We start from the raw sequence: 14,615 nt of genomic DNA, 5'->3' as shown, positions 1-14,615 counted from the left end.
GGACAGACTTTGGGCATAGAAATAAAAAGAAGTGACATTGATCGTACAGTTATAGGAAAGGAAAGCCCTCTACCCACCAAAATACTTCCCCTACCTGATGCCACCTAATATTCTTTTAGTCTGAGGCTTTGTTTTCTGTTGGGTGCAAATATCTGCACAAGAAATGTCACGAAATTGTGTACTAAGTAGATAAAGAGAAGGGTATTTGTATCCTACTAGTCTAGAAATAAATCAAGTTTGAACGGTGCCTCATAACATATTTTTAGGGTTTGAACAAAAATGTTTTTCAGACTTGGTTTATTTTCCAGTCACTAGTGTATAAAACCTTCCAACACCTTTTAGATATTGAGGGGAAAAAACTCTTTATTTATGTTTGAATTTCTAGAAGTAGTCTAGTCATAGTGTATTTGACTGAAATTTGAAAGTACTGCATTCACAAACATCTACAAGAGTATTTGCTTCTTAAAAGCTTAGGACTTTGTTAGCATAAGAATTGTGCTTTGAGCGTGCCTGGGTGGCCAGTTGGTTGAGCCTCCAACTCTTGGTTTCTTGGTTTCCGCTCAGGTTGTGAGGGGTGGTGAGATGGAGCCCCACCTCAGGCTCTGCGCTCAGCAGGGTGTCTGCTTGAGACTCTGTCTGCGCCTCCCCTCCACCTAAAAAAAAAAAAAAAAAAGGATTGTATTTTGAAATAAGTCGTGTTCATCCTTATCTTACCATAAATCTTAAAATCCATTGTCTCCAGGGAAAATAGTTATTGTATAATTACCATGTTATCTGGCTGATTTTGCAGTTAACTTTTTGGCCTACTTTGCTCTCATCTGTGGCTGTAGATGAATGAACCAGCTTGCTATAAAAATGTAGTGTTAAGTTAATTGCATCAAAGCATTTTGCTGAGGATAGGACCTCTGGCCTTGAAAAAGTATTGACTGCAGTTATTTATTTGTGTGATAATTCTATTACTAGCGATTTCTCTGTATCTCCTTTGATTTTAAACTACAGCTTTACCCAATATGGTCATGCACTAGTCACATGTTACTGTCACATACTTGAGTGGTTGACCTACATGAAATTACCTATATTCAATTGGTTTTGATTTAACAAAAAGAGCAGTTTCATGTGATTAAAAATATCAAGAACCTCAAAAAATGTCAACACTCTCCCCCTTAGTAATTGTAGCTCTGAGCCACTACTGGAAGTAAATACACACATGCATGTGTGTTTGTGTAACCTGTGGAGTTCTAGATGTGTGTATGTATGACCAGTGGAAACCAGCCTCCATGATACCCCACAGAGCTCCCGTGTCCTGGTATTCACACCCTTGTATAGGCCCCTCTCCCCTCATACCGGGACTGGTCTGTGTGGCCCCTAGAATATGGCAGCGGGGATGGCAGGTTTCTTCTGAGAAGAGGTGACCAGTTACAAAAGACTGAGGCTTCTGTCCTGGCGTTGTTCTCCCTTTCTGTCTCTCATTAGTTGTTCTGAGGACAGCAGGCTGCTTTGACACGAGGACAGTCAGACAACCTAGGGAAAGGCCCACATGGTGAGGAGCTGAGTTCTCCAACAACCAGCAAGAAACTGGAGCTTCCCAACAACTACACTCAGCTGAGTGAGCTTGGAAACGGATCCTCCCCAAGTTGTGTCCTCGAATGACTACAGCCATTTGTGTGATAGCAACTTCATGAGTAACTCAGAGCCACAAGCACCCAGCTAGGCTGCTTCAGGATTCCTGACCCACAGAAAATGTGAGATAATAATGATGATGTTTGAAGCTGCTGAGTTTGGGTCGTTAGTTACACGGCAATAGATAACTAATACATAATCTTAATGCACAAAGAGGTTCACTACACTGTACTTTATAATGGCCCAAACCCAAACCACAATCAAACAAAACAATTAAATGTTCTAAAGCGGGGAACGGTTAAGTAAATTATGGCATATACTTACTCAGTGGGATATTATGCAATTATTAAAATGTTGAGCTGAATCCATCCTTAGGAATAAATGTGGGCAGAGGAAGCCCATGGGCAGCTTCTAGGAACCACTCAGAGGGAGTCACACCAAGAACCTCTCCGACCAGGGGCCATTTTTATAAAAGCACCTGGCAAACTTTCTAATCATCCAGTGTTCCATTTGTTTCCCTTTTCTGTTTCCTCTCTTTGTGTGCTCTTGTAGAGAGTCTAGCAGAGCCCCAGCCGCTCTTGACTGTCTAGCCTCCTCCGGCCACCCTTGCCTGAGCAACTTGAAGGCAGGGACTTAAAACTGGGCTGGAGCAAAGAAAGTGTGCCAGGGATGTCGCAATCATAAAATGCACCCTTTCCACTTCAGTTTACTTTGTTTGAAGCAGCATGCAAAATTGCAGGCAGAGGAAAGCTACAGCCATGGCTGCAATATTATCTACTCATCTAGCAATTGGAAAACAAAATGAAAACATTTCTAGATACAAAAACTATTTTTTGTAAAAGATCTGATTCCCAGTAATTTATCATCAGTTTCTTCATGGATAGAGCACCACAATTAGCTTTTGCCTCCTTCTCTTCAGCTTAGTCTTAGCTGTGAAGTCGTTGTAAGTCAAAAACAAAAAAATTGCCAAAATTTGGGGGTTTTAAAAATTGCTCTAAATCTTATGTTACCTATTAACTTCCAGGCCATGACCAGGTCTTTCTCATTTCCCACATTCTCTTGCTCTTGTCTCCACTTCTTTTCCTTAGCATATTTTGAAGCTGCCTTTTATATTTGAGCCCTGTAAGTGCATCGTCCATCCCAGCTGATTGTAATTTCTTACTACGGCACCATTAACTCCAGATCAATGGCTTACTTGACTCACTTGTCTTTTTAAAGGAGCCAGAATTATTTAACCTTCAAAGCATATGTATGTATGTTAACCCTTAATCTCTCAAACATTCAACCCATGTGTACGAGTTAGACCAATGGCTCTGAGGACTGGAGAGACATGGTGTGGAAATAATGAGAGTAGGAAAAATGACATCTGAGGGGCGGGGGAAATAAATAAAAATCATATATTAGATTTTTTTCATAATAATATGCAAATTATCTCTCCACCTTTTTCTCACCCTGAAACTGGAGAGGTCTGTGTCTCAGCTCAGAATTATAGAAGACTTGTTACCTACAGAGGGATGTTGCCTCTTGCAGATGTGTTGGCGAAGAATAAAACCAGCCTCTGTGATGGCCTCCCAACCCGCAATGATGCCCAGCTCTTCCTAGTCACATCCTTGTGTAGCCTCCTCCCACATTTCACCAGTGAAATATAGCAGAAGTGATGTTATGTGACTTCTGAGGTTAGATTATGAAAGACTGCAGGCATTGTCTTGGGTTCTCTCTTTTGGATCACTCACTCTGGGAGAGGCCTCATCATAAGGAGCCTATGGAAAGGCCCCAGAAATGGGGAGGACCTGATGAAGGCTTCTTCCAGCATTCCTGTGAGTGTGCTTAGAAGCAGATCCACTAGACCCAGTGGAGCCCCGGATAATGCAGCCCTAGCGGACATCCTGACTGCAGCCGTGAAAGGCCCCAGCCTGAACCACCCAGCTAAGCCGCTCCCACATTCCTGACCTACAGAAACCACGACATAGTAAGTGTTTCCTGTTTGAAGCAGCTAAGTTGGTGTGATTTGTTACATAGCAGTAGATAACTAAGCAGTAGATTTGCTGGGTTAGACCAAAAACAGGACAAATTTCTTCCACTTTGGAAGTCACATTCCTATACTCACACTGGAGTATGGTCGGTATATAACCAGCTTTGGCAATTGCAACACCATATTTGGCTTTTACTGTAATTTTACCAAATCATGAAAAGTTTGGTTGAATGGGGTGACTTTTATAACGTAAGATTAACGTCATAAGTGTGTAGTCAAATTTAAATGTATCTTTTACCTGCTTTATTTCTGAAATGCTAGTGATATCTTTTATATCCAGATGCAAAAACTGTCCTATCTTTAAATGGATAAACAGAGAAATGATGATTCATGACTTGCTTTTAGTTTTTAATATAACTTGTAGGGCTTAGAGACATTGATTAAAAATGGTGTTTGAAAAAATAATCTTAAAAAGCAATAAAGTTAAAAGAAATTAGAGTTCCTGAGGTGTTCGATTTGCCTAATTATTTCTGAATTAGTGTGCGAAATTCATATTTTTTCTTCCTTTTTTTCTTATTGGAGAGTCTCTTCATTTTGAGTCCTTTTTATGAATTCTCCTGCTAGATCACTTAGTTTTGCACAGTCTTCTCTCCTACATCTCTGTTATGAGCAGAAAAATTAGCTAAGTATCATAATATATATTTAGGTTAATTCTTTTTTTGCAGGCCAACTATTAGGTTTTCATCAGTTTCTTGAAATTTGGCGCTGAAATTTTTATTTTTATTTCACTTATAGTGATTCTTTTATGACTCCAAAACATGACTTCAAGAATCAAAGGTAGAAAGCACATTACCTTTCCACATCCAGAGCCTCCCACAGGTCATTTTAGAAGGTATAAAGTTTAAGCCCAGGGTTGTGAAATGATGGTTGCAGGCTGTAGCTGGCCCACAGTTGGATGTGTTTTTTTTGGCCTGCACTATATGGTCTCACAGAGTGTTCTTAAAAAAAAAAAAAAAAGGTTGCCCACACTTAAAAAACCAGGTGATTTCACATTAAAAACCAGATTTCTGGCTTCTCTTGAAACATCATAGGGTCTGATGACAGTAGGCTTATGTTCCTACGTGGCAGCACCCGGCTCAAGCGAAGTAATTCCGCTGCTGGGAGCTGGTGCGTGTGCTTTTCCAGGCTTCGACTGCTCCCCTTCTCAGTGTTTTTCTTATACCCTCTGACTTCACTTATTTGAGGTCCTTGCCTGGGCCCTGTGGACATTTGAGTTCACCCCTCCAGATCTAAACAAACAGCCACAGCAATTAAGAGGAGGGGTGGAAGCCACCGGGAGCACCATTAAAGCAAAATCCCTGTTTTTCCTGCTATAGCCATGGCTGTTATACACTGATGGGCACTGGCCTCTTCTGGCCAGCATAAAGCCATTTCTAATATTCCATTCATCCAGCTCTAGGCAGTACTAATTTTATGAGTATTGTTGTTCTTAAAAGTCCTCCCTTTATGCTGTGTCTTTTTGTTTTAAAATCAAAGTGTCCTGAGAATTTTTTATTTTTCTGTATTAAAGACTTTCATCCATTGAAGTTGTAATCCTTCACACCTCTCAGTGAGAGAGTGCCACAAGTTCAGCCTTTATTTTGTTAGGAAAACAAAAACAAAAACACAAACCCAGGTCCCAAGAACAGCACAGAATAAAATCCTTAAGAAAAAGCAACTCTGTGAGAAGCAAGGAGTTCTCACCCAAAAATTTCATATTAAGAATATTCAAAGAATTGTATGCACATAAGCCTTTACAAATGCTAGTAGAAAGGATCATGGAAAAATTGAGAGAGGCAGAGAGAAGTGTGACGGATGACCACCCATGTCACAGTCCCCTGGAGGAGGCTGCCTTCCTTCCTTCACTCAACAGTGAGCTGTTCCTGCGGCCCAGTAGAACAGTTGTTCCTTTACTGAAAACAGCTGACCATCAGGTCTGAGGACTGGATATTCAGTTGTCTACATGTCTGCAATAAATGGCCTTCATTACTATTGATGAAAAAGCAAGTGCTATTGGATAGTTTTATTCCCTCTGACAATTTGCAGTCTAAAAAATTGTTACAAATGAATAATGCTTCACATTTTAAAAATGTAATTTTAACTTAAATGTAATAAGGGCGTAAATTAAGGCAAGAGGGCAAGTGTGAAAAAGTAAACGGATAATACTTCTACTATGTATTAATAATTTTCAAGATTTTTAATTTTCAGAATGCTTAAAGGAGACATAGATTCCCACCATTTTTTAAAATAAGAAAATTCCTGCCATCTTGAGAAATAAGCTAAAATGTTTATTTTTCCTTTGTAATAGTAATACTAGTATAGTTAATGCAGCAGTGGCTGTATGTATGGACAAAAGACGTGTTCACGTTTCTTTTATTTTTAAAAAATTTATAACCACATCGAAGAAAATTTGGCAAATTGAGAAGAAAAATATATCAGCAATGGTACCATCAATTCACTATAAATTCTTAGTGTGTTGGTATAATATATAACCTTCTTTCTCTGCATTTTTCATTGTATAACTACTAATCTTGCTTGTTATCTAACGGTAATGATTATGTTGAATGTTATTGCATAAGAGATTTATTTTTTTTAAAACTAATTTTTGAAGATTTATTTAAAATTTAAAATGAAGCTATTTTCGGGTCCTAAGATAAACTTCTTGATTCACTGCTTTGCTTTGGTCAAACCTGTAATCAGCATCTGAGTCTGTATCAATCTTTGATTTTGTAAGTATGATAATTAACAACCAAAACTTATTTTCAAATTAGAGCTAGAAATGAACTCCGTGAGATTTCTGTTATGGGAAGTAATTTTTAGATGTACCAGAATTGGCATGTGCTTTGGTTACCATTGCTTTTGTCCGAATAGAGAAGTGTAGGACACAGGAAAGGGGAGAAGGAAGTAATATGGGAAACACGGCCTGTGACACCCCTACATATGCGGTTTCCCCGCCTGCTCCACAGACTTGACTCTTTGCTCTTACTTGGTGTGGTCTGTTTGTACCTTCACCCTGAGCCAACTCTGTTAGAACAGAACAATGTTTTACTCTATTCTGCTTCCCCAAGATCTAGGCAGGTTTCTAGCACATAGTAAGCCCTTAATGAACACCCAATGACCAGAGGAAGAGAGGAAAATATGTAAATGTACCGAGCATGAGAGAGGACAGGATTACACTGGGATGTTTTGGGCTGTAAGTTACAGAATATCAAGTACAAATGGCTTAAAAATAAGGACATTTTTTATTTTACATGACACACAAGTTCAGAGTCAGGGCAGTTCCAAGGTTGGTTATGCAGCTGAACAGTGTCATGGAGGACCCAAGTGTTTTTCATTTTTATACTCAGTCATCCTCAGAATATTGGTGATTTCTTCCATTATCATTGCAAGATGGATGTAGGAGTTGTAGATGTCATTCATACACTTGGCCATTTCCAGCAAAGAGTCAGAGTTTCCTTCTGTGTGTATCTATTGACGACAGAGAAAAAACCGTTTCACAGATGCTTCTAGTTGACTTCTACTCATGCCTTGGCTGACAAAGGCTACTGGGTCGACACCAACAGTGACTGGCACAGAAATGCCAGAGGAAGCAACCATAGGGAAGAGGAGAAAGATATGCCATAGGAAAAAGAGTAGCAACGGAGGGAGGATGAAATAGTCTGTAGTGTGTGTAATATAGTACGGTGTGCATTCTTTAGGCCTACTGTATTTTTACCTGTATATACACTGCTTTATGCCTTATATGTGTATGAAGGTAATAGAATACCATCATTTATAAATAACAGTGTGTTTCTGATCCCAGTTTTTATAGGACCACATAAATCTGGAGATGTGATGTATATGAGATCTCAAGTACAGAACTGGTAGGCCCAACCCATGTTCTTGGAAGCTTCATTACCTTCACAGTAAATATTTCTCCAGTGCCATCCCCAGCCTTCCCCACATTTACCATCACTATTCTGGAGAGAATATAAAACAGCTGAGGATGGGACTGGGTAACAAGTCAGAAGAACAGAGTTTGCTTTCTTAATAACATTATAGATTTCAGGAAAAGGAGGATATGGCACTCTAACAGTTATTCAAGGAAAGGATAAAATGCATGGGAATTACAAAGATAGTAGATTTTTTTTTAAAAAGAACCTTAGTTTTTATTAATAGTACTTTTATTTTTTAAAAATATTTTATATGACAGAGAGAGAGAGAGCACAAGCAAGGGGAGAAGCAGAGGGAGATGGAGAAGTAGGCTCCCTGTTGAGCAGGGAGCCTGATGCCGGGCTCAATCCCAGGATCCCAGGATCATGACCTGAACCACACAGGCTCCCCTGTTAATAGTACTTTTAAACAGTTGTAGTTTACTGCACATTCTTACTCCTAGAAAATAGAAATAAAACTGAGCAAACATAAATAGATAAACTACTCTTTATACTCTCCCAAAATAAATGCAGCCTGTTTCAGATCTCACTCAACTTACAATAGGGTTATATCCTGGTAAATCCATTGTGAAACTGAAAATATCCCAAGTTAAAAATGCATTTGCTACACCTAACCTACTGCACATCATAGCTTAGCCTAGCCTACCTGAAACGTGCTCAAAACACATTAGCCTACAGTTGGGCAAAGCCATCTAACACAGAGCCCTTTTTATAATAAAGTGCTGAATGTGTCATGTAATTTATTGAATACTGCACTGAAAGTGAAAAATGGAATGGCTGTGTGGGTGCAGCATGCTTGTAAGCGTATTGGTTGTTTAACCTTTCGGTCCTGTGGCTGGCAGAGCTGAGGCTCGCCACTGCCCAGCATCACGAGAGTATTGTATTGTGTATGTATCACTAGCCTGGGAAAAGATCCAAATTCAAAATTCAAATTGCAGTTTCTGCTGAACGTATATTGCTTTTGCATGATCATAAAGTTGAAAAATCTTAAGCCAAACCATCCTAAGTTGGGGACTGTCTGTGTATATGTTCCAGGTGCCCTTAAATATGTACACATAAAGTTGATATTACCATATGACACCTGTATAATTTGGACTGAACTGAATTAAGTTACTATTATGTTCCTATTTTATGTTAATTAACATAAAATATGAAAATTATGTCTATAAATTACATATAATATCACACTTTATGCTTTCTTTCCATTTCCCTTGGGTGGGGGTGGTAGGAGAGATACAGTAATCACCTGTTTCACCTGCTGGCTTATTGGTCTTAAGGCAATCACAGCAGAATCCCAGAGAAGCTTCTGAGGAATCTGTTATATTTCGAGGTTGATATTCCAGTCTGTTGCTGTTGTCTTTTTTTTTTTAACCATCGTCCTCTTACCTGCCTCTTGTTCTTGAGATTACATATTGACTTCCCATTGTAGTTCGTATTCCACGTTAGATTTTTTTAATTGAAATATATTTGCTAATCAACGTAGTGTTAATTTGTACAAGTGTGTCATCTGTACCAGATTTGAGTCTGGCACATAATAACCTTTGATTGATACATGTTTAATGAAAGGATGAATGAACCATTTATATAATACTATAACTTCTAAGATAATTATAATAATTGAAGGAAAACAAATATTGGATAGTATAACCTGTATTTTCTAACATTATTTCCTTTTAGAAAATGTGATATCACCAATCTTTTGAAAAATTAATACTATTTTTTTAATTAAAGACTTTAAGTGATATGCTAAATAGATATCTTAGCTTGACTATTAAGACATAAATTACCAAGGCACTACAAATCTGGGAAGATGAGAACATAATTTGAAAGGAAGAGATTCTAGAAATGGGTATATGTGATTTAGTAAGAGAGGCCATGGATACAATGAGGGGAGAATCCATAACTATGTATGGTGTTTTATGCTTCTCAAAAGACATTTTCTACATATATTTTTATGGGTCTGCCTGCTCATTTCCCATTCTCTACAATTTAAAATGTGTTATTTTTATAGCTGTTTGTCTTGGACACACAAGCAAATCAACATGTATATTCAAAATATTTTATTTCTGATATGAAAGTTTACGATAAATTTATTCCTTTAAACATTAACATTTACATATAAAATATGTTGTTCTGTTGTAGATCTCATTTTATATGTACAATGAAAATGCACCTTTTAATTTCTGAATAAGTTAAAATCTTTTAAAAGTACTATAAGATGAAAGGAATTTAAAAATTGACATTATTGGCACAAGATTCATGTTAATGTTTACTCATGTAAATAGCACAAAATACTGCCTAATTAGTGTGGTTGGTAAATTTTTGGTACTTTAATTTTCTCTGTTATTGTAAACCATGCATAAAATGCTTGCCTATTGAGAAGTGCAGAATTGTCAGAGCTTAAACAGCTGACATCTGCTTACTCTCTTAAAAAAAAAAAAAAGAATAACAAGCCATTTCAGCCTAATCTACCTCAAATGTGTTCATGTAAATGGAGGTCCATCTATTGACCTGTATTCTTTTCAGCTCAGGATTGGTCCACATGGTTTATGAAACCAGAAAGGCTGATTTGAAATGCAGATGTCGAGACAGTGAAGTACACCCTCCCCTTTTTTCTTTGCTGTATCTGTCAGGGTGAAAAATGGCTTGCACAAGGGTCAGTCACCCATACTCACTTAATTACTTTTCTTGGACCCACAGAACTGTCACAAGCTGTGGTGGATGCGGGAGCTGTTCCTCTTTTAGTACTCTGTATCCAGGAGCCAGAAATTGCTTTGAAAAGGATTGCTGCTTCGGCCCTCAGTGATATTTCAAAGCATTCTCCGGAGTTAGCACAGACGGTAGTGGACGCAGGAGCTATTGCTCACTTAGCCCAGATGATCCTGAACCCTGATTCTAAATTAAAGGTATTTAAAAATAAAGTTAAAAAACAAACAAATCAGCCTTCTGATTACCTAAGAAAATAGAAATGTGGGTAGATTAATATTACACATTTAGAAATAATTAGAAAATTTATCATTTAAAACAGAGAGGGTATGTTATGTGTTTGGTCTTTTAATATGTGAATCTTATGCTGTAAAGATCGGACAGTGGACGGACATATCTGGTTAAAATATGTCCAATGCTGAAAACTGGGAGTAGCATCGGTATTAACATTACTCATCAAAATAAGGAATTACATAATACTGAATCTCAGGGTTGGAAAGGATCTAAAGGTCTTCTAGCCCACCACTGTTTTATGTAAGTTTCTTATGAAAATTGCCATATTTATCTTAGTCTTTTTATAGCTTTCTAAACTTTGATTTTCAGTAAATAGTTAATTATACTTTGCCATTCTAGTAGTTACATTCTATAAGATTCTAAAATTGTTAATGTTAACTAAGTAATGGAAAGTTCTTTGAAATGTTATCAGCATGATGCCAAAAGTAAGATGTTACTTCTGCTTGATCATTTTTGTACTACATGTGTTATAAATTAACCATGTAAGTATTAATTAAGAATACTATTCATCCAAAGATCATATTCTTCGATCATCTGCATAGATAAGGAATTTAAAGAGTCCACAGAAGAATGAAGGCATTTAATTTGGGAATTAGGGAATTTAAGAAATTGTCTAGGTATAAGACTAGGAATTGATAGTCTCAAGGGTCCTAAATCTAAGGTTCTGTTAGAAAAGTAATTGTTTTTTCCTTTTTATAAAGGAATTTGAGTGTGTATAAAGCTGTTTAAATCAGAACTCTGCAGCAAGCTCTGTGTCATGTTTGGTTTTATTTTGGTTTTTGTTTAACAGCGTCAGGTCCTTTCAGTTCTTAGTCAGATTGCAAAACATTCTGTGGATCTGGCAGAAATGGTGGTGGAAGCAGAGATTTTTCCAGTTGTACTCACCTGCCTGAAGGACAAAGACGAATACGTGAAGAAAAATGCTTCTACTTTAATTAGAGAGATTGCAAAACATACACCTGAGGTAAAAAAAAAAAAAAAATTAAGGTTTTAAAATACAGTAATATATAGCTAGTTTTAGTATTTAAACAAAACATCAACTTGTTTACAGGGCACAAATGCTGTGCCACATGATCTGATTAGCTCAGGGCTTCTCATCCTCAGCACTATGGACATTTTGGACTAGGTAATTGTTTGTCGTGGGGGGCTGTCCTGTACATGGTAGGGTGGATGTTCAGCAGCATCCCCTGCCCTCTGCCCACTAGATCCCAGTAGCACCCCAACCCCATCCTGATAAAAAAAGTCTCCATATATGGCCAGATGTTTCCCAGGGGATACAAGTGCCCCTAGTTGAGAACCGCTGGGTTATATCAATGGAATTTGAGTCTAAAATCTCAGTTTTTAATAATTTCCTGCTTTCCATTTCTAGATGGTGGGGGGGGCGTGGACTTTTGTCATCCTAGGTTAGCTGGGAGTAGTGAGAGACAGCATGCCTCCAGGTCTGAGGGGACCACCAGGCCCACAGTCTGGGACAACCTCTGTACTGCTTGAGTTCTCAGATGCTGAAGGAGTAGAGAGGAAGGAAATCTGGGTGGATTCTGAAGTTGTATCTTTTTCTGTGTATATTTTGACTAATCAATTTCATTTCACGAAACTTTAAAGTCCTCATTCTTTATGTCACCTAACATCTTCATTTGGTTGAGATTTTTCAAGAGTGAAGTGCAATCCGCTAGTAGTCATTGCTAGCAAAGGGGGGATAATTCAGCTAGAATAGTTCAAGGCTGACACTGTCTTTTAGCATTCAGTGATTGATGTGCTTCACACTCACACATTGTGATTGGGGGTTTCAGTAGTTAGCTAGTTATGAACCAGCCCTAGGCTTAGTGTCTAGGTGAGGAATTTTGACATCTATTGCAATAAGGATAAAAGTTGTGCTTTTGATGCATGAAAAACTGAACCACAGAGTGGCTCCTCACAATGAGTATGTCTGCACATTTGAAATAGCAGGATTATTCTACTTATATATTCCTTAATGAATACAACAGTCTCACTAAATGGTATTTCAGATTTCACCAGATGGTTTTTAGGTCCTAAATAAAAAAATTGGGCAAGACTAAAGTTAAGATTTAAAGATAATCTCATGCTTCATGGTCACGAAGCTCTGACTCTCTTCTCCTCCTAGCTTTCGCAGTTGATCGTTAACGCCGGAGGAGTGGCTGCCGTGATTGATTGTATCGGGTCCTGCAAAGGAAACATAAGACTGCCTGGCATCATGATGCTTGGTTATGTAGCGGCTCATTCTGAGAACCTGGCAATGGCAGTGATCATTTCCAAGGTCTGTGCTTGTTTCGTTTCCTCTAGTTATTGCAGTGAGATGTGCTAACCCAGAACCACACGTGAATGCCCTCCCACAGAGAATAAAATAGAACTGACCGGGGTGAAAGAATTACCTCAGAAAATCTTCAGCTTTTTTTCAAGGCTTATTAGTAAGTTTCCCAAAGCAATGCTTGAAGTAAGATTTACTTTGCAGAAGTTTAAAGTTTTAGCCAGTGTTTAGTATCGACAAACTATCAACACTTCCGAGTTTTAGTATTATCTGTACTTAAATATTAAGTATCTATCTCAAAGGATTGACTACATATTTACAGTCATATAAAGCAAACTTTGATTAAAAACAACTGTTTTAGGGGCGCCTGGGTGGCTTAGTTCGTTGAGCATCTGTCTCTTGGTTTCGGTTTAGGTCATGATCTCGGGGTCCTGGGATCAAGCCCCACGTCGGCTCTATGGTCAGTGGGTAGTCAGTCTGCTTAGGGATGCTCTCTCTTGCCCTCTACCACTTACCCACCCCCCAACCCCTGCTTGCGCATGCTCTTTCTCTCAAATAAATAAATATTTTTAAAAAATACAGCTGTTATAAATGACATGCCTGGTATTCATTTTCATTATTCTCTGAGGTCTATACATTACCCCCTTTCCTGTCATTTGGGTAAAAGATGACAGGGCTAGGACATCCCTTCTTTATCTACCTTCTCTCTGTTAGCTTTCATGAACTGATTTCTCTTCTTAGATGGAGGCAATTCAGAGCACACATCAGATAGTAATGTTTTTGTTTCCTTGCTCTAGGGATTTGGCCTTATCTCAGGTAGGTATTAACCCAGCATGGAGTGTAGCCTTGGCACATAGTAGGTGCTCAGTAATATTTGTTGAATGAATAAATATTGATTTCCCAAAGAATACTTCAAAGGCTGTATGCTTACAGTGTCTCTGGCAACCCTCTAGGGTGTGGGTTTCTTATCAGCATGGAAAACCTGCTGCTGTGTGCTAAACAGAAGTGCGGGGGGGGGGGGGTGTGTTTTTTTCTTCTTTTATCTCTTGCTAATCCTCAGAATAAAGAGGAACCTCAGATCTTTATTTTCTACCAATTCCTTGATAATTCTTTGCTTCACTCCCATTTTATCCTGCGCTTTTCCTTTAGTTCTTCTATTACCAAAGACTATGAGAGTGACTAGAGCAGTAGTGCTTTCTGAAGGGTCGCCATGGGGATGTTATTGGGATTTTTGATTTGCAGTTCTTTTGTGCATAGTCAGAAAGCTTACACATAGGAAGAAGGATGAAAGAAGCAATTACTTTTGCTTCCTGTATTTCTTCCCCCAACTAACCAGGAGGCACTTCCCTCCTTTGGTCTAGGGTTGCCGCTGGCCTCTCCTACCTAGTTTGCCTTTCAGTTAGTGAAGATGGGGGTGGTGGCGGCAGCAGTTCGAGGCACGCGAATGGGCTGCATGACTCTTTCCTTGCCCTATGGGGCACTGTAAGGACCAGTAACAACAACTCCCATTTACATCACACTTTATAATTCTCAAAGCACATTCATGTTCCTTATATCATTTGATAGTCATAACATTGGAGGCCCATAAGTCAGAATTTGGGGGATGGGGATAAAGGTGTCTTCTCTTCCTCTGCTTCATTCGTGATATATCCCAGAAGTATGGGGTTTCTGGAAGTTGCCTCATTCTGAAGACAGATCTGACCTTTTTTGTATTGGCAGACACACATTTTTAGTTGTAAGAAAGAAGCCAGTGAAGAGATACGGCAGATTTCTTCAGGAAATTAGT

The 14,615-nt window shown here is 38.5% G+C and overlaps 1 protein-coding gene across 2 annotated transcripts in view; it reads left to right on the top strand.

Annotated features, from left to right (window-relative positions):
* Positions 1–14,615, top strand: part of SPAG6 (sperm associated antigen 6) — a 61,816-nt gene that overhangs the window by 26,238 nt on the left and 20,963 nt on the right. For both annotated transcript variants that reach the window (XM_027595446.1, XM_027595445.2), the window contains exons 5-7: positions 10,264–10,469; positions 11,354–11,527; positions 12,686–12,838. In XM_027595446.1, the coding sequence (XP_027451247.1) occupies positions 10,264–10,469; positions 11,354–11,527; positions 12,686–12,838 (533 nt within the window). The remainder of the gene's footprint in view (positions 1–10,263; positions 10,470–11,353; positions 11,528–12,685; positions 12,839–14,615) is intronic.

This window comes from Zalophus californianus, chromosome 9 (assembly GCF_009762305.2).
Source record: "Zalophus californianus isolate mZalCal1 chromosome 9, mZalCal1.pri.v2, whole genome shotgun sequence".
Taxonomy (NCBI): Eukaryota; Metazoa; Chordata; class Mammalia; order Carnivora; family Otariidae; genus Zalophus; species Zalophus californianus.
The sequence above is the reverse complement of the archived record's forward strand: the minus strand, read 5'-3'. Positions and strand labels throughout refer to the sequence as shown.